The sequence below is a fragment of the Ailuropoda melanoleuca genome, chromosome 5 (genome assembly GCF_002007445.2).
Source record: "Ailuropoda melanoleuca isolate Jingjing chromosome 5, ASM200744v2, whole genome shotgun sequence".
In the NCBI taxonomy this organism is placed as follows: Eukaryota; Metazoa; Chordata; class Mammalia; order Carnivora; family Ursidae; genus Ailuropoda; species Ailuropoda melanoleuca.
Genome location: NC_048222.1, coordinates 1,821,844 through 1,847,548, shown reverse-complemented (window position 1 = coordinate 1,847,548; position 25,705 = coordinate 1,821,844). Strand labels below are relative to the sequence as shown.

Below are 25,705 nucleotides of genomic sequence, written 5' to 3'. Positions count from 1 at the left end.
TTGAAAATGGGCAAAAAAGATAACAAGAGCTACTCTGGAGTCCTCCCTTTTCCTCACTAGACTAAGCACCAATTCTTCTGTGTTACCGGTCACTACCGATAGTGGGGCCCCTACAAGATGACACAAGCTAATGTTTGGAGGATCAAAGAAGCAAGCTTCAATTTCATTATAAACTTTTTTTGTTTTGCTCAAAGAGCAACAGAAAGAACGCTTTCAGGAAACACTGGTGGCATGTGTGTGCTGGGATCCACCTTGGCTTTTCTACTTCCTCAGACACTTCTCTTCCAATACGTGTAAGGAATGTGGCTGTTTCCCCCAGAAACGTCTCTCCGCACAGCCCACGTGGGGATGGAGCCACACGGTCAGCGGGAGGAAAGAAGCATGAGGGTCGCAGGCCTTGTTCCAGGCATACCACTCTACACGAAGGTCAGGAGGAAAACAAAATTTAGCTGTGCCATTATCCCTTCTCCTTTTCATCCACCCGGAGGTCATACCTCCCCCTCTGATTCTTTTCTCACAATAAAAAAAAGCTACTGAAAACCCGGAGACCTATTCTGGTTGCCAGAGCAAACATATGAGCGGAGGCAAACTTGATAATGGGAGGAAAATCGGGGCCCCCATTCTGACCCCATCTCTGGCCCCCACGCCAACAGATCAGGTGGGAAGTGGCAGGACCGCGGCCGTATTTGGCTTCTACTGAGAACCGCAAATTCAACCCTTTTCTTGTGTTTCAGGACAGAGGTTATTCACACAAACAATAGATGTTTTTGTTGTTACTGAATTTTAGCCCCAAATACGGGCAGTTGAGGCTATTACTCTCTTCTGTGCTATTTCGGTGATGCAGTGGGGGGGCTCCAAAAGGACCCCATACCCACAGCAGAGCACAAAGTTCCTTCCAAGTTTCCATTCACTTCTCTGCATTAGCATCAAAAACTCCTGGAATTCTAGAGATGTTCTAATGGCGATCACCTCTACCAGGCCTAAGGGTCCCAGGAATATCTACTTTATTCTTTTGTTTGGTTTCCATGAGTTCTCACTGAAAAGACTGGAAGGTAAAGTGTACAGCATGATTTATGTATGCAGCGTGAAAGGGTTCCTGAATGTCTGCTTTATTCTCATGCGAGTGTAGGAGAAATGGTTGTTCTTAGTAGAGTGGAGACAAAAATGGAGTTTTTCAGAATAAATGTTTATTTAAGAATTAAGGGAAAACAAAAACATTAAAGCATAGGAATACATTGACTGAATACAAGTGTCTCGTTTGGTCTGAAATCTTGAAAAAGTTACTCTAACTACTTACCTGAGGTAGATTTAGGTTGGCACTGTCTCAAGAGAACCTCCATCCATCCCAGAAGTTACCTTCTAGTTTTGGTTACAGGCTCCCAAGTGGTCCTCTCCAACCTCAGGTTATGCTCTATGAATAACACCAACACCTTTTTCCCCCCACGGTTAAAGGCCCTCACACTCAGACCTGTCTCATACTCCGACTGTTCTCCATTTGAGGGATGGTCCATCCTTAATTTACCTAAAGACTAGAGATAATTACCAGTAAAATTAGTTGAAAGAAGGGGCAAGTTATTGCCCTGCCAATGATACAAACTGTCCCCTTCTCCAAGTTCTAATGACTAACAAGTAGCCATAAGGACTAACTTTCATTACCACCATACCATACACCCGATGCTATTTTAAGTATTATAACCTTCAAACATATACCAGCTATTGGCATGATCTGCACCAAAGAGAAACAAATACATCTTGTGTGTCTTATCACACTGGGCAACTTTTCATGGTATAAGAGCTATTAATGAAAATTACTAAAACACAACAAGTCAAATAAACTTCCAGCATTTGTTTTCTAAAAAAACCAAAACACCAAAAAAACCAAGAGAATCCCACCCTAGAACCAGATTCCTCATCATCACTATAAGCTATACCGACTGACCCTAAGATTATTAAGCTCATCAACCAGTCTTTAGAACCAAAGCTTAGAGCCATACACACGGTAGCAGTTGGCCGCCTCCATAAGTCTGAATGCCAACACTCTCTGGGGTTCAGGGGTTTGTTAAAATAAACCAGAGAACCCAGAGTAACAACAAAATATTTACTCACCAGTCTATAGTCCCAAATACTGTAGGAATCTTAAGTATTTATACTACATGTCCTTTAATCTGAGGGAAGAAAAAACCCCTCAGAATTGTCCATTTATAATCCCTGGATTACTTACAGTATTTCTAGAGAATGCTAAAGATGATCATTAATTTTCCTGTTAAATTGGAGATAAGTGCTTATCCTTAATCTCGGATATATCTGCCAACCACTTTTCCCTTCTAGCATTCAGAACTCTACATTCCAAGCCACACAGATACCTTATGTTGTGGTGACTGCAATCCTTTCCCTGGGAATAAGAAGTCTTCTCTTTCCTTGGCAGAACTAACATAAATGAAAGGCATATCATTATGAGGCTTGATTTGTTATAAACAGCAGGATAACGGAGTGAAAAGAACACCAGCTTTGGAATCTGGGATACTCAAAATCAAAAAGTTTTAGCTCCTTCATTAATAATGCATCATCATGTGTTTTACTCTGTGCCTACTCACGCTTAAACCTTTCTTTTGGTTTCCCTTTAATCATTTTGCAAGGAGCTGAAGAGCATTTTATCATCGAAAGAAACAAGTTAAATAAAGTCATAAAAGTATGGATGCTAGCGACATCGTGACATGTCTATTATACCGAAAGCTGCATTTCTGAGTTTAAAAGAAATAGATCTCTAAAGCTGAAATTTCAAATACCAGTGATCGTCTCAAAGATGTTCGAGGGAAAGGAAACTTTTGAGGGGAATGCCTTAACTCACACTAAGTAAAAAGCTGAGTATTCTGTCTCTTTATGGGGTTGGCCCTCCAGAGGGGGAACTCCTGGGAGAGTTTTGATCTAGGGAACCACTCCCTAGCTGTTCGGCTCTTTTCACTACCAGCAGAAGGTATCCCAGGCTACGGTCAGCACACTAGTCCCCCTTCTAGCCGAGAATAAAAATTCGACAGAGGCCAAGTCAATACAATCCTCTCCCCCAGCAGGAACACATGCCACACCTTCTAACATAAGGTTACAGTCCTTTCCTTTATTGGATTTCCAAATTTTAAAAAGTGAAAAGTAAAGCAATCATTAAGTGGTTCAGATAAAAGAAAAGCTTCTTTACCTGAGTTACCCATCAGGCCTACTGTGACCAGCCCTAGCTCCTCCCAGAACAAGCTTCTGGGTATCTAAACAACCGTTTACATATTGACTCCATTAAAAGTCAGCTCTACCATACGGGTCAACTATTACCTATTATACGTACACAGTCCACAATCAGATCTCTCACTGGCACAAAATTCTCCACAGAATATGTTCTTTGGGACCCAGTACGGTAGGAGTTTCTAGCAAGGCTTTTTTCAGACTCAGGGGTTTCACTTATTTGAGGTCCCTGGTGTACCACAAGAGCTGATCACTGACAGAAGTTTTTCTCACTCAGAGACCTTGTAAGGTCTTTCCTCGGATTGGGTTTCTTTGGTGCAAACCCAAGAAGGCTCTCCAACTCATGTTTTTGCCACATTCAAGACAAATACACACATTTTCATCAGTATGGCTTCTCTGAAGAGTAAGGAAGTCATAGTTCTGTTAGAAGCTTTTTACACACCTGCTGGGGTTTCTCCCCATTGTGGGCTTTCTGACGTCCAATGTGACGCGCATACTGTCTGAAGCCCTGTTGACGCTGAGGGCATTTAAAAAGTCCCCTGGTGTGAATTCTCTTGGGAGGAGAAGGGGTGAGCATTGCTAGAAAGCTCTCTCACACTTACTGCATTTGTAAGGTTTCCTACCTGTAGGACTCCCCTTGTGGGTGATCAGATATGAGCTTGGGACTAAAGGTTTTCCCAAACTCAGGGCATTTGTAAGGTTTCTCACTGGAGTGACTGATAACATGTTCTGTTAGGGTAGCTCTATGGGCAAACCATTTCTCAACTTCCCACAGCAGCACTCGCTGGTCCCCACTGAAGTCTGAGCTCTGAGGAAAAGTCTGAGATTTGCCTGGAGTTCTTGACTGAGTTCTCTGACACGTACATACATTTTTTATGGTATTATAACTTCTTGTCCGATCAAGACATTTGTGAGGCTTCTGATGCATGGGGAGGGCTGAGCTCAAGACCTTTCTCGCCCATATTACAGATATACGGTTTGTCGCCGATACGGATTGTCTGACGTTGAAGAAGGGCTGAGCTCTGGTGGAAGCTTTTATCACATACACTGTATTTATAATGCAGCTCCTCGGTCTGTGTTCTCATTTTCTGTTGGGCAACAAAGTCCATGCCTAGGAGGAAGCCGCTCTCGCATGTAGACCACTGGTGTGGTTTCTCTTCCATGTGAATTCTTTGATGCACAATGAGGTCTGAACTACAGCTGAAACTTTTCTCATATTCAAGGCATTTGAAAGTGTGAGTGTGAGTTGCCTGATGCCTGATGAGGTTGGCGCTCCGAGTAAAACTTCTCATACACTCCAAGCATTTATAAGGCTTCTCACCTGTATGGACTCTCTGGTGTACAATAAGGTCGGATTTCTGGCCAAAGCACTTCTCACAGGCCCCACACTTATAGGGCTTCTCCCCCGTGTGAACTCTTTTATGAACGATGAAGGCGGAACGGTGTCGGTAACTTTTCTCACACTTATTACATTTGTAGGGCCTTTCACCAGTATGAGTTCTCTGGTGGCTAATAAGATCTGATTTCCCACTAAAAGCTTTTTCACACTCCAGACACTTAAATGGTTTCTCACCTGTGTGAGTTCTTCGGTGCCTTATGAGGTTTGTGCTTCGACTGAAGCATTTATCACACTCACTACACAGGTACGGTTTCTCGCCTGTGTGGCTTCGCTGGTGGACAAGCAGATCGGAGCTCTGACCAAAATTCTTGCCACAAATATCACACGTATAGAATTTTTTACCTGCGTGTGTTCTCTGGTGTCCTGAAAGGGCTAGGTGGTGCCAAAAGCTCTTCTCGCATTTGCTACATTTATAAGGTTTCTCGTAATTGTGGATCCTCTGGTGTGAAGTAAGATCTGAGCTTTGGATGAAGGTTTTCTCACACATATCACATCTATAAGGTTTCTCCCCAGTATGGGATCTCTCACACATAATAAGTGCTAAGTTTTCACAGAAGTTTTGCTCACATTCAAGGCACTGGTATATCTGATCATCTATTTGAGTAATCTCATGCACATGAATAAAAATCTTTTTACCCTTCTGAGGGCATACATGATAGATTTTCCTTTTCTGAGTTCTCTGACTATATCTCTCTTCTGAAGTGTACATTTTCTATGGCTCTCTCCTAGGGAGTTTTCCACTGGTCTTCTTGACCCATCGTGTTCTTCATAGTCGTTTTCTTGGCAAGAACTTGAAAGATACATCTGTTGCAGGCCTTTCCGTCATGAGCAGCTCGTCTCTACACGTTTCCAGCATCATATACACTAATTTCTTACTTGGTATTTCCAACCCTGCGAGACAAAGAAGAAATATTATTTATATTCCTGTAACTAAGAAAAGAATGCTCCAAGTTAAAATTACTGCAGGAAAGACAGAAATTCTCCATTAGAGTCCATAAGTGCTCCAGTTTTTATAGGAGCTGAAACCAGGTAGTTTTCCTCTTTTCTAAGACAGAACTAGTCAGCAACACATATGGGGAAAAGACCAAGAAGAGTTATTTCTTTTATGGAACCCAGGTGATCTCAACACCAGGGTTCTTCCTCTTTCCCTTGCTTCACCTGAGTAATCAAGACAGGCCTAACAGTATGCTTGCTCAAAGCACACCCCAAAGGGACCGTGGACATCTGTGCAGTCCTCTCTGTCGGGAGGGTGTGGAAGGAACGGTAACGATCATCAGAATTCCCAGGGCGCCGGGAGAGAGAAGGGTTTCTATGGCTCCATCGTCCCAGCTGTGTGATGCTGGGCAAGTTACTTAGTAACTCTTCCCCACCTAGTTCGTGCCTCTGTAAACTGGGATTTATAGCAGAAATGATTTCACATTGTTGACCTGAACAGTAAGCTAACCACGCCACGTCTTGCAGTAAGCACTCGGCGTTAGCTCTTACGCTACGATTATGATAAAGATTCTGCCTTGTCACGATCCCATGAGCACAAACCCTGCTCAAAAATCTTTTTTTTTTTTTTTAAAGATTTTATTTATTTATTTGACAGAGAGACAGCTAGCGAGAGAAGGAACACAGCAGGGGAGTGGGAGAGGAAGAAGCAAGCTCATAGCAGAGGAGCCTGATGTGGGGCTCGAACCCATAACGCCGGTATCACGCCCTGAGCTGAAGGCAGACGTTTAACCGCTGTGCCACCCAGGCGCCCCTTGCTCAAAAATCCTGACTGACTACAGAGGAAGGCTTGGCTTCAAACCTGCTTTTACACCAGGCTTTTCTTCATACAGTGAAGATGTGTGGAAGAATTCCTCTCCTGTCAGAGGCATGTGTAAGTATTAAAGCACCTCGGGTTGAGCATCTTCAAGAAATACGTCCTTCGACAAAAGAAGATCACAGTTCCATAATTCTCCGTTCTAAATGAACTGAAAACGGCCCTTTGCTCAGGCTGCCAATGTTCCACTCCTGGGTAAGACATGCGGCCACTTCTTCAAAGAGAGGAGAGAGATACGGAGGTCTTTCAACTGAGGACCTGTTTTCATGAGGCTACACCGGTAGATGAATTAAAGATGTCACAGCCAACAGGAAATATGGAAAGACAGCCTAATGCTGTACGTTGGGCTGATTCAGGGGAGCAGCATGGGGGAGTGAACTGGTCATTGCATTTATCAACCGCTCACAATAAACCAAAGAAGAAACACATGAGAAACAAAAGGGGAGAAAACACCATTTTCTGTGTTCTTCACATTTACTCTTTTCAAAGATCATTTCCATGTTTGAAACTCCTCGTACATTTAAAGCCCTTCTCAGCATCTAAGGAGTAAAAACTGATGAGCGTACTTCCTATTTTACTGAGAAAATTTAAGCAAACCAAAAACCAACACCACAACACACACGCTCAAAACAAAAACATAGAAAACCACTTCTCCGTGCTCCCACCACATCAACCACCTTCTTGCCAGTGCGGTCATGCACTCCACCTTTCCGTCCGTCACTCTGGATGACAGACTGCCTCTGCGCAGTCTAAGGACAACCCTTCCATCCAGGTACTGGATTCCATCCCTTTCCTTCACAAGGACATCATTCCAGCAATTCTCTCCTCCCCACCCTGCACCTGTTTTCTTCTGAATCACACTAACCAGCAAATCGCCTGTTCCTGCTCGCCTAAAACAAATGCACAACCAACATGAAAACTTCTCTTGACCACCTCACCCTCAAGCTACTATCCTACTCCTCTGTTCCTTTTTACAGCAAAATTCCACGGAAGAAATAAATCCATTCACTGTCTCCAACTCCTGTCTTCCAAGGTTTCTAGAACATCCTCCAACCTAACATTCGCCCTCATCACTACCTAAACTGCTCCTGCTGGAAACCCACAAGCCCCGAAGCAACCTGCCTCCTGGTTTCCACTCTGACTCCTCTCCTGACTCTTCTACTGAGCACGTGCCAGTCACCTTGGCCTCTTTGCTGCTGTTCAAACCATTTAGGTCACCCCCCCTTCAGGATCTTCGTACTTTCTGTCACTCCTGGCTAAAGCGTTATCCCCTCTGGATTGTCAAGGCTCCCTCCCTCGTCTTCTTCAAATCTTTGTCTGGCCATCTGTACGTTGTAACACACCTGCATCCCAGCTGACCCGCACCTGCAACACTCCTGTCCTTTCCTGTTTTATTTTTCTCCATAGAATGTCAGCCCCTAAAGGATAAGGCTTTTTGTTCATTTCATTTGCTGTTCCCCTATCCCTGGCACACAGTAGGAGCTCGAAGTAGAATGGAAGTCCTTACTTGGCATCTCTGGACTCCCAAATAACCTACGAAAACTGAAATTGATTGCAAATGTTATTTGGTATGTGTACATTCTTCTGGGGACAGAGTCCACCATTCATCAACTGTGATGTGCAGGCCGAGAGCCTGCGTATTCGTGTGCGAAGACACAATGTGAGAGCAGACTGAACATCACCCTAGTAAGTGTGATGGACCCAAACTCAAACAAAGCAGCTAATACAAGCAGAATAAGCAACGGCCACCTGAATTCAGAGGAAACAATGAGGCGAAAGGATCCAGAAGATGGATGACTTTGTTTCATCAATTTGCTGATTGGTTTTCCAATTTCCATTCAGCAATTTGTAAACTCTTCATGTGTAAAGCATGGAGACAGTTTTTATAAAAAAAAAGTTATTTATAAATATAAAAAGAAATACCAATGCTTCAAATGTCAACTCAAACATGTTCTCAGGTTTAGTTTTAGGGGATGAGAGAAAACTGCATGGGGTGGGAGTAGTTTCTTGAGTCAAGGTATAGACCGTCCATAGGAAATGTAGTGTTAAAACCACTACAGAGGGACAAAATGAGAAAAAAAACGGGATGGGGGCGCCTGGGTGGCACAGCGGTTAAGCGTCTGCCTTCGGCTCAGGGCGTGATCCCAGCGTTACGGGATCGAGCCCCGCATCAGGCTCCTCCTATGAGCCTGCTTCTTCCTCTCCCACTCCCCCTGCTTGTGTTCCCTCTCTCGCTGGCTGTCTCTACCTCTGTCGAATAAATAAATAAAATCTTTAAAAAAAAAAAAAAAGAAAGAAAGAAATGGGATGCACCACTGAAACAGTCAAGTCCACAGCTGAGAGGGAAGCAGCTGAGCTGAACAAAAATGACACGTTTATGTTAAACACAGTAACTCCACATCCCAGATATTTCAAATATCCGATCATGTCGCCATGATCGACAAAACTTAAAGAAATTGCAGGTATCCGCAGAACACATACCCTTGGGTACTGATGAACCATGGGCCTCTTGAGAAAGACTTATCCAAAAACTACTAGCAAAAAACCAAAACGAAAACAAAACCGAAAACTACTAACAACATGCAGTGTACTAAGCACAGAGTACATTCTGCGGCTGCCGCATCAGCCACAAGGCCTGTGGCGTCACAAAGCACGCGCTCTATTCAGTGGCTCAGAACTCAGGGCCCTCTATCCGCTTTTGCTTTACTTGCGCTCAAACAGAAGCTGCGCAGAGCGGCTGCGCAGAGCTGAAATCCGGACCCACCCTGCCGCTCCTCGCCTCATCTCAGTTCAGGGCAAATCCATCCTTTCCTGCCCTCCGGCCCAAACTCTGGAGTCAGCCTGTAATCTTCTCTCTCCCTCTCCACAATCGAGCATCAACAAATTCACGGGCTCTACTCTCAAAACCAGAAAGCAACCACTTCTCACCGCGTCTGCCGCTGCAGCCTGGTCCAGATCACATTCATTCTCTCCTGGATGATGGTAAAAACTTCCTAACTGGTTCCCACCAGTTAAGGGCTGAAGGGGTGCTCCCCAAATTTGTATGAAGCCCTAACCCCATGACCTTGGAACGTGACTGTATTTGGAAACAAGACCTTTATTTTTTTATTTTTTAAAAAGATTTTTTATCTTTAAGTAATCTCTATACCTGCCGTGGGGCTGGAACTCACAACCCTGAGATCCAGAGTCCCATGTTCTACTGACTGAGCCAGCCAAGTGCCCCTGGAGACAGGACCTTTAAAGGGTAAAGTTAGGTGGGCTCTAATCCAATCTGACTGGTGTCTTTATAAGAAGACATCAGGACACAGAGATATCAGGGATGCGTGTGCAGGGGGAAGACTGTATGAGGACAGAGAAGGTGGCTGTCTGCAAGCCATGGAGAGATGTCAGAAGAAACCAAGCCTGGCACTTTGATTTGGACTTCTAGCCTCCACAGCCGTGAGGAAATAAATCTGCTGCTGAAAGCACTCAGACTGTTGCATTTCATCACGGCAGCCCCGGTACCTCATGCCACCCTCCAATCACCACCCTCCTTACACTCAAGCCCTCAACCTTGCAGCCAGTGACCTCCTGTTAAAACAAGAGGATAGGTTCTTCTCTGCTCCTTTCAGTGGCTGCCCCTCCCCCCTCCCGTCCCCCCCAGGCCTCACGATGGCCCAAGAAGCCTCACAAGGGCCGCTCTGCCACCCCCACCACTGCTGCTCTAACCCGCTCGTTCACGTTCCCTCTGCGTGTTGCAAGGCACCCACAATGGCTTCTAGCTGTCCTCACCCACACATTCCCCTTAGGGCCTTTGCCCTTCCTTTCTTGGGTCTCGAGCTTTCTTCCTCCAGGGATGTGCACAGCTCTCTCTTAATTTCCTCAACTATTTCGTCAATGGTCACTTCTCAAGGATGCCCCTCCGGACCGCTGTATCAGGACTGTAAACTGCCCCCATGCCCCAGTGTTCCCTATGCCGCTTTTCTGCTTGGCTTTTCTCCACAGCAATTACCACCTTCTGACACACGATATAATTCGTTTGTCTATTGTCTAAAATACAGCAAGGACGTTTATCTGTTTTGTGTGCTGCTCTTTCTTTAGTATATGGAGCAGTGCGAGGCATACAGTTGGTGCTTACTAAGCCTCTGCTGAGTGCACGAATAAATCCTTAGTGCAGGGGGCGCCTGGGTGGCACAGCGGTTGAGCGTCTGCCTTCGGCTCAGGGCGTGATCCCGGTGTTATGGGATCGAGCCCCACATCGGGCTCCTCTGCTGTGAGCCTGCTTCTTCCTCTCCCACTCCCCCTGCTTGTGTTCCCTCTCTCGCTGGCTGTCTCTATCTCTGTCGAATAAATAAAATCTTTAAAAAAAAAAAAAAAAGAAAAGAAAAAAAATCCTTAGTGCAATTCTACTTGTGTCCCTAAGGTAAAGGAAGAGGGCCGAATGCCAGAAGACACGGGAGCTTCTCTGATGGAGCACAGTCTAGGGGAGAGGAGGCGTACCTCTGAAGGCGAGAGAAACTGTAGCTTACCTAGAATCCAACTGGAAGGAAAGCAGCATTTACCTCCTGGTCCTGAGAATCTGATTTCTCAAGGAAGAAGCGTCTGTAAAACACAAGGATAAGAAAGTATAAATAGTTATATGTGAGCAGATTTAGCTCTGGGTCACTTCACTTGAAGACATGGGTTAACTAGTTTTCTTAAAAGAGCAGTTGGGTTTTCTTATACAGCCCCTTAAATTCAGTTCTGAGGAGGTTAATCGCAGTCCCAAACCATCCCGTAGAACTCTACAGAAAAGGCCCAACAGAGACTCGGAGAGCCATCTGCACAATCTGCAGCTTCCCCGGGACGTGATGGTGAGGAAGGCAAGGGCCCCAGCCTGACTCTCCGGGAGGACTGCACACGCCATCCTTGAGCAGCAGCGCCCTTCCTTCACTGGAGGGCGCGCAATCATCACATTTCTGGTTATTCAAAATGTACGATGGCCTAAGGGGACTTCTGTGTGAGCCATAACCAATTCGGGAGGCGGTCAATTATGAGCATAAAAGAAGTTCAAGAGCTCAGACGTGTCCGCTGGTTCATTCCCTCAGCAGCTTTAACCTGCCTATTCCGGGTCACTGAGGCTTCAGTTCCCTCAAGAACCTTTCTGCTACTGAGGATCGGAAGCAAAAAAGGAACCGCAGACAGCACACGGGGACATTTGGCTGGGGCTCTGTGGCACTTAGTCCCTACACAGCAGCCAGCAGAAGATGACATGTTTCACGGTTCTGGTTCCAGGTTAAGACGGACGAACACAGGCTGTTCTTGCTTTTCCTCACGGTGCATGCATGACATCTGCACAGAACGTCTGCGCCAGCTACTTGAGGACTCTGAAAAGTAAACAGCATGCAGGTCGAGGGAGACCAAAATTTAAAGCCCAACCCAACCAGCAGTGAGGGGACTCTTTTTGTTGTTGTCATTCCCTTGAGTACCCCCTAGCCTGAATGCAATACAGCCTGAAGCAAAGAAGTCTGGGAAACTAAATCGTAATTCAACTGGGATTTTTCAGAAAACCTATGAGCTTCCATGACAATTTAAAGCTGACTTCAATGGATAGAAAAAGGACTTAAATATGGAAGAACGAACGAACGAATTACTTGTGGAAGAACTACACAGGACATGGTAAGAAAGCAAAGTTAGGAAGGGGGAAATGGTGGCTGCAGAAGTCCCAATCTCCCAGCACATCCTTTAAAAGCTGTAAGAACAAGAGGAGAAACAAATGCACAACACAAACCCACACCTTCACCAAGCATCTGCAAGCTCTGCAGGCTACCAATGAGCAGCTCGCTCTCATCTGCAAGCTCTGCAGGCTACCAACGAGCAAAAGTGATCCAAAAACGCGGGGTAGAGAGGAGGGCTCGCGGTGCACAAAATCACCCGAGAGTCCTGCCAGAAAGTACAAAAGTTTAAAGTTCTGATCAGAACAGGGTCTTAGGAAGGGACTTAGCTCGCACAGCAGACTTAAAGAGGCAGTCCTGGAGTGGCAATTCTTTAGGAAAGAGAGGAGCAAGTAAGGGAGAGGAACCCTTTGGACTGCACAGTAAGGAAAAAAGGAGCAGAGAGAAACTTAAGATCCTTCAAGATGAAGAGAACATTTTTTTTTAGAAAAAAGGAAAATAAAAAGGCACAATCCATGTCCCCACTATCTTAAAAAAAAGAAAAAAAGCCATCTAGTTAAAAAAAAAAAAGAAAAAAGACAAAAAATCCACAAAACTTTACCACCATGGCAAAAGCAGCAAAGTGTCACTGAATTAGCAGTCTCGCTACACACATACTCTAATAAGACAGACATAATCCAACTGGGAGAAGAAGACAGAACAAACTAAAATAACCTCACTGGTCATTGCATTAATGGCAGGCAGGGGTTAAAGGATACTACTGAAAACTGAAAAACCAGACAATTAAAGGCTAAATAAGAAAATGGGACTAAGGCATTACAAAAGATCTATGTTCAATGGTAGTCACGGTAACAAAAATCAAACATTCTAAAAAAATTTATAATGAAAACACAACAAGTGGCTGAAAAAACAGGACAAATAAAACTAACATGATCCTGCTGAGAGGAAACTTATCAACCATATCAGTACATGCGAATGAGTTTGGCTCATCTATTCAAATGTTTTTACCAGGGCTCACGAAAACCCAACTATATGCTAAATACAAGAGACTCTTAAAACAAAGATTCAGAAAGGCTCATACTAAAGGGACAGAAAAAGGAATACAGGCAAAGAGAACCAATAAAAGAAGGCATTGTGTTCAAGATATCAGGAAGAGGAGAATTCAGGCTGAAAAACATTAAACATGATAAAGGACACTTTTTAATGTTAAAAATCATAATCGTACATAATATAGCTTATAAAGTTATGGTTTTGAACCAAATTACACAGCAGTCACCCTTACAAAGCAAAAACTACAAAAGATAACAAGAAACATTAATAAAACAACATACCACTATCAGTATAAAGACACACTAAAGCACAACAGTAAGTAATGACGCGGAGGACCCAGAGAATCTGATGAGAAAGTCTTCAGGCTAGCTACTGAAACTTACACCCTCGTAATAGGAAGGACACTTTCTTCTCAAGCACACATGGATCAGTCACAGGATTCTGTCATGTATTAGGTCATAGACACAGCATCAGTAAGTTCCATAAAGTGACATGAAACTAAAAATTTATTAAAATACCAAATTTAAAAGCCTCACCTAAATGGGGAAAATAAACTTAAAACAACTCTTCAGCAAATGGGGAGGTGAAACAAAATTTCTCAATACTGATAATTAAAACTATTACAGATTATAATCAATGAAAAAAATTTAAAGCAGTCATCAAGGAATATTTATAGTCTTAATACTTTTATATCAATAAAAAGAATTAAGTGAACAAACTAGATTCTCAGATCAAAGAGCTAAGAATAAGGTAAATCAAAAGAAATTAAGGAGGGGCGCCTGGGTGGCTCAGTCATTGGGCGTCTGCCTTCGGCTTGGGGCGTGATCCTGGATCCCTGGGATCGAGCCCCACATCGGGCTCCTCCGCTGGGAGCCTGCTTCCTCCTCTCCCACTCCCCCTGCCTGTGTTCCCTCTCTCGCTGGCTGTCTCTCTCTCTCTAATAAATAAATAAAATCTTTAAAAAAAAAAAGAAATTAAGGAAGAAAATAAAAATGGAAATCAGTGAACTAAAGAGAAAACCACCTAATTATAAATCAAAATCCTACTTACTTGGGAAAGCTTAAAGAAATGATAAATTATTAGCTAACTTAATGAAGAAAAAGAGAAAGTACATATTTACAAAAAAGGAAAAGATAAGGGTTAAATAAATAAAACAAAAAGCCCCACATACACTTAACAGATCACTTTGTAGACTTCTATACAAATAAATGTAATAACCTATGAAGCAGACTGAGTTTTTTTCACCAAAATCACCCCTATCAGAGATAGAAAGTTTTAAAACAGTAATATGCACAGAATAAATAGAAAGTCATTAAGGAATTATCCCACAAAAAAGCACTAAATCTAGATCATTTCGTAAGGGTAGTCTAACAAACTTACAAAGACCAAATAAACCCAATGCTTCAAAAATGTTTCCTAGAGCATTAAAAATGAAGAAAAACTTCTAGTCTTTTGTGAAAATAGTTTAAGATTGACAGCTAAACCTGATGAAGAGTATAAAAATGTTTATAGTCCAGTATTAGTGTGAGAAATACTAATAAAAATCTAAAACCACATTAAGAAAAGTAACATACCACAACAAAGTAGGAGTTATTCAGGGAACGCAAGATTTGTTAAATATCAGGAAATCCATGACTATAATAACACATATTAACAGGTCTATGGAGAAAAATCATGATTATCTTCAAAGATGCTGAAGGAACTCACAACAGAAATCAACAACCATTCCTGATGAAAATACTCGAGGAAGTAGGAATTAATGAACTTCCTTTAAAATGATAAAATATACATTCTTTAGCCTAACAGCCAGTACCTAAGTGAGAAAAACTAGTCATTTCTGATAAGATCAGGAACAAGTCAAGAATGACCCCTATTTCTTGTTATTAAACTCTGAACTGGAAGTATTAGCCAATGCAATTAGAAAATAAAAAATCAATCAGCAGTATAAGAATAGAAAAGAGAGAAAATTATATCTGTTTGGATATAGAAGGGTATAATTAGAAAACCCTAGAGAGAATCAACATTAAAACTGACTCAAAGGAATTCAATAAGGCCGCAGGATATAAAACTCACACATAGAAATGAACAGCCCTTTTCTGTACACAAGTAACAACCAACTAGAGTATAGACGAGAATACTCCTTGTACAACAAACAAACATAGAAATACTTAAAGATAAATTAAACAATAATTATGTAAATTATGTACGTAATTATGTAAAATGAAGAAGAGGAAAACTTTTAAACACTACCGAAAGACCCAAAAGTAGACCTGAACAAATGGAAAGATATCTTTTGTTCTTGGATAGAATGATTCAGTATAATGAAGATGTTAGTTCCTCCTAAAACATTTATGAATACAACTGCAACAAAAATAATAAGCTTCTTCATGAACTAAACCAAAAGTGGACAAATGATGGCCCGCAGGTCAATTCTGGCCTGCAGCCTGTTTTTATACAGTTTCACTGAAACAAGGTAACACTTATTCATGAATGTATTGCTCATGGCTTCTTTCTCAAATGGCAAAATTAAATAGTTGAAGAACATATAGCCCCCAAAGCCTAATGTATATGCTTTCTGACCCTTTACAGAAAAACCAACAATGCCTGAACTACAGTTATTACTCAAATTCACTTAGAAAAACCAACATGCAAGAAAAGCCAGGAAACAATGAAAAGAAAGATTGAAGGGTGCTATAAAGCCTCTAATATTAAAAAAATGTGGTTCTGGTACATGAATACATAAAAAGATAAGTGGAATCCAACAGAAAATCCAGAAATAGGTACAAACATACACAGAAATTTAGTATGCAGTAAGAGTGATATCTCAAATCACCAGGGAAAAAATGAACTTCTTAATAAACAATGTTAGAATATCAGGATAGTCACATGAAAACTGATACAATTTGATCTATACCCCACACCATATACCGAAATGAACTTCACATTGATCAAAGATCTAAATTTACAAACTGAAACAATATGGTACTGAATATACAGGTAATATCAGTGTACAGAAAGGTTTTTTGGCTTATGACACAAGACTGACCATTTGACTAAATTAAAAACATTTTGCATGTAAAAAGAACAAAGTCAAAAGTCAATGGACAAACTGAGAGAAAAATTTGTAACATATATTTGAGATAAAGAAATAATATATCTATTATATAAAGATCTCTTAAAAATTGAGAGAAAACACCAAAAACCTGAGAAAAATAGGCAAAAGACAATACTCACACAAAATAGAAAAAAAATGTTCCTTAAACATATGTAAAGATGTTCAATCTCACTTATATTTAGAGAAATTCAAAATTAAAGTACATGAAATAACTAGGAATAGAGAGGAACTTCATCAAATTGATAAAGAATACAAGAAAACTACAGCTAATATTATACTTAATGGTGAGAAACTAGAACCTTTCTAGCTAAGATGAGGAACAAGGTAAGGATGTCCCTTCTTACCATTTCTTTTCAACATCATACAGGAAGTCTCAGATAATACAATAAGACAAGAGGAGGAAATAAAAATAACACAGAATGGGGGAAAAATTAAAAAACTGCCTTTGCTTACAGACCACATGATTGTCAGTGTAGAAAATACAAAAGTATCAACAACAAAAAAAAAATGGAACTAATTAAGCAATTATAGCAAGCATGCAGGATAGAAGGTTAATATACAAAAGGCAATCACTTTCTTCCATACCAGCAATAAAAGACTGGAATTTCAAGTTAAAACCACAGTATCATTAGCACCTCTGCAAAATGAAAATGAAATAATTACATATAAAACTAACGAGATCTGTATGAAGAAAACATAAAACTCTGATGAAAGAAATTAAAAAAGAACTAAATAAATGAACAGATAGTCTTCCTATCCGTGAACATGGACTACCTTGTCAAGATGACAATTGTTCCTATCATGGATCTATAGACTGAACTCAATTCCAATCAATATGCCAGTAGGCTATTTTATTGATATTAACACACTGACTCTAAAGTTTATTCGGAGAGCAAAGGACCCAGAATAGCCAACACAACACTGAAAGAGAACAAAACTGGGAGGACTGACACTATTCAACTTCAAGCCTTACTACAATGCTACTGTAACCCAGCGTGGTATTGGTAAAAGAATAAACAGATCAGTGGTACAGAGTCCAGAAACAGACTCACATAAATACAGTCAACTGATATTTTGACAAAGGAGCAAAGGCAATACAATGCAGAAAGACAAGTCTTTTCAACAAATGGTCCTGGAACAACTGGATAGCCACATGCAAAAACATGAAATAGACAAAGACTTCATACCTTTCACAAAAACTAACTCAAAATAGGTCATAGACTTACAAAACTATAAAACTCCTAGAAGATAACATGGGGGAGAATAAAGACAATGATGACTTCTTAGATATAACACCAAAGGAAGGCATAGTCTTTAAAAGAAGTAAGAATCTGGATTTTATTAAAGTTAAAAACTTCTGTTTTGCAAAAGACACAGTCTAAAGCCACAGACTGGGAGAAGTACTTGCAAAAAACATCTGATATGGGACTGTCATCAAAAATATACAATATATTTATATACTCCTAAAACACAACAAGGAACAACCTGATTAAAAAATGGGGAAAAGGGGCTCCTGGGTGGCACAGCGGTTAAGCTCCTGCCTTCGGCTCAGGGCGTGATCCCGGCGTTATGGGATCGAGCCCCACATCAGGCTCCTCTGCTATGAGCCTGCCTCTTCCTCTCCCACTCCCCCTGCTTGTGTTCCCTTTCTCGCTGGCTGTCTCTATCTCTGTTGAATAAATAAATAAAATCTTTAAAAAAATAAAATAAAATAAAATAAAATAAAATAAAATAAAATAAAATAAAATAAAATAAAATAAAATAAAAAATGGGGAAAAGATCTAAACAGACACCTCACCAAAGAAGATGTACAGATGTGCAAATAAACATATGAAAAGATGCTCAACACTGTATGTCATTAAGGAACGGATAGCTAAAACAATGAGCTCCTATGATAAATTATAATGACCAAAATCCGGGGTGCCTGGGTGGCTTACTTGGTTAAATGCCTGCCTTCAGTTCAGGTCATGATCCTGGGGTCCTAGGATCAAGCCCCTTCCTCCGGGCTCCCTGCTCAGCAGGGAGTCTGCTTCTTCATCTCCCTCTGCCCCTCCCCCCATTTGTGTGCAAGCTCTCTCTCAAATAAATAAATAAAATCTTTAAAAAAACTCAGACACATAATGACCAAAATCCAATACACTGACAATACTAAATTCCAATAAGGCTACAAAGCAATGGGAATGCAATACAGTACAGCCACCTTGGAAAACTAAACATACTCTTACCATACAATCCAGCAACTGTGCTCCTTAGTACTTACCCAAAGGAGCTGAAAATGTATGTCCACACAAAACCCTGCACAAGGATGTTTATAGCAGCTCTATTCATAATTGCCAGAACTTGAAAGCAACTAACATGTCCCGCAGTCAACGAAAGGATAAATAAACTGCTACATCCAGGCAGCGCCAGCTTGCTCAGCACCGCTACAATGGAAGTGAGCTGTCTAGCCATGGAAAGACATGGAGAAACCTTATATGCATATTGCTAAGTGAGAGAAACCAGTCTGAAAAGGCTACTAACTGTCCAATCCCAAGTATGTGACGTTCTAGAAGAGGCAACTATGGAATCAGTGAAAAAGATCAGTGGTTGTCAGGGGTGGGGGGGAGGGGAGGATGAATAAATGAAACACAGGATTGTCAGGGCAGTGAAACTCCCGTTTGACATTATATACAGTGATACTTGTCATTTACATTTGTCAAAACCCACAAAATGTACAACATAAAGAATGAACACTAAAGTAAATCATGGCCTTTGGGTGGCAACGGTATCTCAATGCAGATTCACCAGTTGTAACAAATGTACCACTCTGGGCTGAGATGTTGATAGCTGGAGAGGCCAGGGTGGGCAGGTGGGGGCTGGCAGAGGACATACAGCAACAATATGTACTCTCTACTCAATTCTGCTGTGAACCTAAGTACTCTAAAAAAAGGGCTATTATAAAAAATGAAATAATTGAAAAGGGCATGTGAAATACTGTTTCTCACCAATCAAGTTCTCATACACTGAAAAGCATGACAACACATTCTGTTGTCAAAACTGTGGGGAAACAGACACTCTCCTATGTTGCTAGAGGGAAAGTCAATTGATACAATTCTCTGGAGGGGAATCTGACAACATCTAATAATACTAGATACGCATTTTATCTGACTCAGAATCCCATGTCTAGAAATTGACTCTGAAGATACACCTCCAACAATATAAAAATATAGAAGTATAAAGTTATTCACTGTAGCAATGTTTATAATTTGAAAATATTTAAAACTTAAATGCCCATATGTTAGAAAATGGTTGAACAAACTTGAGATATGCACGTATAACAGAGTACTATGAAGCTGTAAAAGAATGAAGAAAAGCTTTATGAACTGATGTGCAGTGATTTTCCGGACATACCGTAAATTTTAAAAAATAATGGTATAAAGAAGTGTGCTACATTTTGTGTAAGAATGTAGTAGAAATAAAAAACTACACATGTATCTGTGGGAGCCTGAGTGGCGTGACTCTTGGTTTTGGCTCAGGTCATGATTTCAGAGTCGTGGGAACCAAGCCCCATATCAGGATTTGTGCTGAGTGTGGAGCCTGCTTGGGGTTCTCTCTCTTTCCTTCTGCCCCTCCCCCTGCTAGTGCACACTCTCTCCCTAAAATAATAAATAAATAAAATCTTTAAAAAACAAACAACTACACATGTATCTATTCATTTGGCCAAAAAGAAATTTGGAAAAGGTAAAAGAAACTAATGACTGTGGTTATCACCACAAGGTAGGTGAAATGGTATTAAAAGGACATGTGGAACTGGTGTAAACAGGTGGAAGGAGGGAGAATCACACTTCTAGGACTATACGTTTTTGTAACACACACACAACATTTTTACTTTTAGAACTGTTACATTTCACATATTCAATAAATAAATAGACAAGATACAACAGAGAAATGTTAAAATGTAATACAAACAAAAACAAATGAGTCTGTGTTTCAAATGAATAACACAACACCCAGAAGGGGGAAAAAAAAAACCCTCAAATAACTCAAATAGTACTTTAATACAGTATTAGGACTATATAAACTCAAGCTAAAGATAAAAAGAACTATAAACAATTACTGAATTCTCATTAGAAGGGTTTTTTCCTCTCCAAGGTAGTAAAGATATACTGCTTAATGTATACCCTAGGACTTAACAAATGAGTAAATATATTATGGGTAAAATGGCACACAGATTCCTCATTGTCAGAGAAGGGGGTTATAAATATAGAAAAGGGAAAGATAAGAATGAACCCTGTAGTGTTTAACTGGAGTTAGAAGTATCAGTATGAGGCCCAGGTTTTACAGTATATAAAGAAAAAATAGAAATACGTGTATGTGTCAAAGTGTGTGTTCATTTTATTTGTCTAGTAACATCTGCTGAAAGATCATAAAAAGAATGAAATCCTAGTAATAATGAGCATACCATACATTGAGGTCTTGGTTTCTAAACACCATTCTCCACTGAAAGCTATCAGGGCTCCTGGGAGAAATGGCTCAGAAAGTACAAGATGAACCCAGAACATCTTGTTGTGCCAGAGGATAAGGAAGTGCTCAAAAAGTGGTGACAATGTGCCAAATGGACCCAGAAGCCACGTTAAAGAGGCTGCTACTGTATGAATCTGGAACAAACAGAACATCAAGATAAACAGTAACTGTGATAAGTTAGTAACACGGTAAGAGGCCATGAATCTACACAGATCAAAAAAAAAAGTGAATAAAGATGGAGAAGAGAGTTTTTCTTATATTAAAAAAGCCAACAATTAAATGTAGAAGAAATGATGGAATTTTTAAAAATCACCATGTCCAATCAAAGGAATATTTAATTGTTTCAGGTAAAAATCTGTGGGTGAAAAGTTTATGAGATCAGGATATTTACACAATCTGAAAATATCTCCCTACTAGTTCTTTAATAATTACAGAGACCAGAAGAGTAACTTCACAGTACAGAAATCTGGAAGACACCACCTTAACCAAGTGATCAAAGTTACCATTACCAGTAACATGGTGTCCAATTTGCCTAATAGAAGGTAAAGAACAGAACAGAACATCACCTCTGTGCTATCTTGCCAAAAATGTATAACTTGAACCTAATTATGAGGAAACATCAGGCAAACCCAAAGTTGAGACAAACTCTATTAATTACATGGCCAAACCTTTTTTAAAGAAAAAGTCAATGGAGCACCTGGGTGGTTCAGTCAGTTAAGCATCTGCCTTTGGCTGAGGTCATGATCCCAGGGTCCTGGGAGGAGTCTGCTTCTCTTTCCCTCTGCCCCTCCCCCTGCTTGTGCCCTCTCTCTCTCAAATAAATAAATACAATCTTAAAAAAAAAAAAGTCCAGATTATAAAAGACAAAGTCTGAGGATATATATTCCACAATAAGGACATGACATTTAAATGAAATGGGGACTGATGCATTGATCTTGGACAACAAAAACTGTTTTTCCTTTTCCTGAAAAGGACACTAGTGGAAGAACTGGGTCAATCTGAATAAGATAATAGTATTTTGAGCGTTAATTTCCTGACTTTGATAGTTGTAATGGTAAGAGAACAGCCTTGTTTTTAGGAAATAAACTGTTGCATATTTTAGGACAGGCATTCTTAACTGGGGTTCTGGGAAAGAATGAAGCCCTATAGAAAATGATTTGAGTAATTGTTTTTTTAATTCTTCCAAGGATGGTATGTAGCTAGGAGCACTGTACATGCGTAGGAGAGAAATTAATTCATAACATACCTTAGGACTTTAGGGCTTAATTCTCTTAAGACTTTAGGGCTTAGCATGTCATAAGACTTTAGGGCTTAATTCTCTCATAGTTTGAGAAGAATCATTAGGTCTATAACTTACTCTCAAAAGGTTCAGAGAAAAACGTATTATGTATGTGTAAACAGAGACACAAAGAATCATAAAGCGAATATAGTAAAACGTTAACATTTAGGACCACGGACAAAGGGTATATGAATAATCTTTGTACTGTTTTGCGACTTTTTCATAAGCCTGAAATTGTTTCAAAATTAAAAGGTATTTTAGTTTGGTTTTAAAGAACACGGCAGCTGAGGGTTGATATATTATGTTAGTTAAAACTGAATGTTCAAGTTCTGGAATCAGATTTTGGTTCAAATTCCCACTGTGCTCCTCTGTAGCTGCAAGAACTTGGGTAAATTACTTAACTTCCTTCAGCTTCAATTTCCCCTTTGATAAAATAGGTAAGATACTACTACATGCCTCACGGAGCTGCCACGAGAACGTAGATGTCGCCACTACAGGACTCAGCTCAGGGCCTGTGTCTCAACAGATACTCACTCGATAAATGACAGGTTCTATTATTTTCTGCATTCCATCTTCACACACACACAAAAACCCTATTTACCGAGTTCACCCTCTGCACCTGCCTCTTCTGTAAAGCCTTGATCAAAATCCACAAAAAATAATTAACTAAATCATGAACAATAAAATAACTCAGCCAGTTAATGATGAATATGGAGATTATGAAAAAACTAGAAACATTTATGGAGAAATGTTAGGAAGAAAAGGAAAAATTCAGAATCACTACTAAGTAAAGATATGCAGGCGTATAGACAAATAGCTGGTATAAGATGGTGGGTTTATGGAAGCTTTCGTCTTTTAAAATTTGTATTACTGCTCAGGTCCAAAGGAAAGCAGAGTAGAAATAAAGGATTCTAGTTATCACCCCAGGCTATCAATTTGCCCAAAGTAGCCAATAAACTGTGGGGCATCAAAAAAAAAAAAAAAAAAAAAAAAAAAAAAAAAAAGGAAATCATTTTCTTATTCTTATCTAAGTCTTTTAGATGTCAGCACCTAGAAAATAAAATATAGTCTGGTTGTCAAAACTTAAAGTAGACCATGACACTTCCCTAGTTCAAGATATTATAAATGTTTCCTATCAGACTCAGAATAAAACCCGGTTCTCACTGTTCCATATAATGAGGCACCTCCGCCTATCTTTAGCCTCACAAGCCACCTCAGAGCTTCTGCACTTGTTCCTTCTGCCTGGAATATTCTTCCCCCAGGTAGCTTGTTTCTTGATTTGACCCAAGTCTCTGCCTGAAAATTAATTCCTCAAAAGGAGGCACACCCTGACTACTTTATACCGAACAGCTGTGTTCTCTTATCCTATTTTATTTCTCTTCGTAGCAGTCATCATCATCCAACTTTGTGGCATGTTTTTACATCTGTTAATTTCTCTCTCTCTCCTACTAGGATGTAACTTCCATTAGGGTTAGGACTTATTCTTTTGTTCACTACAATATCCCTAGACTCTAGAATACGTTTGTTGAATGAATGAAAAATATGATAAATGCCACAGCAAAAAAAGGACCGCCATAATCCTTAGAGCCCTCCTAGCAATGCAACAGGCTAGGCTAGTAGCCCTGGCTAGCCCACCAGGGTACCCTCCTCCAAGAGATTTTTCCTACCTCACCCTAGGAAGAGGCTGGTTCTCCCTTCCATGGCTAGGGTCAGAGTGTGCAGAATAAACAGGCAACAATAAAAGTCCAAGCAGAGAAGCTGAGTATAGAACTTCAAAGCTCAAGGTTATTCTGACAGTTAAAGGATGTATGGGACAAGCAAAGCCGATAAAGCATTAATCTAAAAAATAAATAATGCTTACTGCATCAGGCCAGAGGCGAGGGGTTATCTCATTTATTTTTCATTGATTGCATGGATTGCCTCATTTAATCTGCCCAAGAACTCTGTAAAATAGGTATTAATATCAATACTTGCACTTAACAGAAAACTTGATGCTTAGGGCAATTAAATAATTACCCAAGAACTCACAGCTAGTAAGTAGCACAGCCATGATTTAAATTTCAATCTTCTAACTATGGAGCCTAAGCTTTGGGCATACTGCCTTCTTTTGGGCTGAAAATCAATCAAGAAGCAATTACTACAAGCCTACTGTGAATACACATGTTGGAAAGAAGTAGAAAATACACTCAAATTGGTGGAACAGGATCCAGTTTTATCACTCTGCTATCTCAGGAGCTAAGAAAGTATCAATCCCTTTTTCATGTTATATTCTCCCAATCCTTCTTGCCCTCCCCTAGTAACCCCCACCAACTGCTCCAAAATCCACATGTATACAGAAACATACAGCTTGGTATGCCACTTACCATAACAACGAAGACTCAAGACTGTCTTCCTTTTGGCTTCAAAAGGTCTCTAGTCCATAAGTATTCATAACACTTAATTCTTCCCTCTCCTAGAGGAAAAATCAATGTCAAAATTTATAATTTTTTTCTGAAATTTTATTTTTTCTGGAGCTGGACATCTAAATATCGGTCTCATTTACTCCCCAGTCGGCATCCTTCAACCACATCTTACCTCTTCCCACATTTGCTTACATTCTGTTTCTCCTGCAAGAAGCAGCTGCCACTGGTAGCCATCACTTCCTTCTCAAGTAGCACTAGATAAAACATCAAGAATCCTTCTGGATAATGGCTAGCTAACTTTAACTTAAGAAAGCCCTGAGTCCTGTTTTCCTCGTTTGTTTAAATTTTTCTTTCTGCTGATTGTTTTTTGTTTGCATTACCTCAACTTCTAAGGTCAAGGGCCCATTCTTCTACCACTATAAACCCCAAGACGTGGTTGATACGTGCATATAGTACAATGTTACATATAGTGCAGTTTTCCAAACCGTAGTCATGAAATGTTTAAACAATCTTCTGTATATAGATTCGAGTACAACATAACTACTCTCTGTCTTAAAGATGGTGGGGGGGACTTCATTCAATGTCCTTGGGTTTCTCCCCAATATGTGAGATACCGATCGCTTAGAAAAGTGCCTGGTAATGTTTACTATTATCTCTCCAAGAACGGTCGTACTCAGCGGCTCTTCTTTCAACTTTTCATTGACCGCCTCTCGGTCCGCCGTCTGGGGGGGTCCCGGACCCCGCTCGGCGGCGAGCGGCAGGAGCTGTTCTCCCCTGCGCAGGCCAGGGGGCCGGAGAGGGCGGGGGGGGGTGGTTTCTGGTCCCGCCGCGCCCCTCCCCCTCCCCCGGGCCCCGCGGCCGCGCCCCTCCCAGGCCCCGCGGGCCGCGCTTACCCCGGCGGCAGCCGGCACCGCCCCTCCGCCTGGGACCGCACTTCCGGTTAGTCTCCGGACTCTCGGGTTTGGGTTTCCCGGCGGCCGCAGGCTTCGCGGCGGTGGACCTCAGGGCCCACCTCCGGGAAAAGAAGGAAAGCAAACCTGGGGGGCCGACGAGAGCCAGGAGCAGCTCCCTTTGCGCGGCTCGGGAGGGGAGTTGGGGCCAGGCCGCCCAATGAGCGCTTTAAGGGCCGACAAGGCCGGCTACGCGAGCCCTTTCAGCCAGGCTGGGAAGCGGCCGGCGCAGCCCCGCCCCCGCGAGTCACATGACCACCCCTGCTTCGGAGGCCGGGGCGCCCCGCCCCCGGCGTCTGGGCCAATGGGGGCTGAGCCCCGGTGTCGGGGCGGGGC

The 25,705-nt window shown here is 41.3% G+C and overlaps 1 protein-coding gene across 11 annotated transcripts; it reads right to left on the bottom strand.

Moving 5' to 3' along the window:
- Positions 1-1,165: 1,165 nt before the first annotated feature.
- Positions 1,166-25,621, bottom strand: ZNF322 (zinc finger protein 322). 11 transcript variants are annotated; one of them, XM_034660088.1, is made up of 7 exons: positions 25,313-25,621; positions 24,592-24,673; positions 24,381-24,469; positions 23,879-23,960; positions 11,646-11,782; positions 10,946-11,018; positions 1,166-5,518 (listed from the first exon to the last, which is right to left on the bottom strand). In XM_034660088.1, exon 7 carries the CDS (start codon positions 5,334-5,336, stop codon positions 4,128-4,130), a length of 1,209 nt encoding a protein of 402 aa, XP_034515979.1. In that variant the 5' UTR covers positions 5,337-5,518; positions 10,946-11,018; positions 11,646-11,782; positions 23,879-23,960; positions 24,381-24,469; positions 24,592-24,673; positions 25,313-25,621; the 3' UTR covers positions 1,166-4,127. The 11 variants fall into 11 exon arrangements, with proteins under 11 accessions (XP_034515979.1, XP_034515978.1, XP_034515977.1 ...); XM_034660087.1 differs by lacking the exon at positions 23,879-23,960; XM_034660086.1 differs by lacking the exon at positions 24,592-24,673.
- Between the last annotated feature and the right edge of the window lie 84 nt (positions 25,622-25,705).

Coding starts and splice junctions, on each gene's coding strand:
- ZNF322 (XM_034660088.1), bottom strand. CDS start 5,336: ATGTACACTTCAGAAGAGAGATATAGTCAGAGAACTCAGAAAAGGAAA.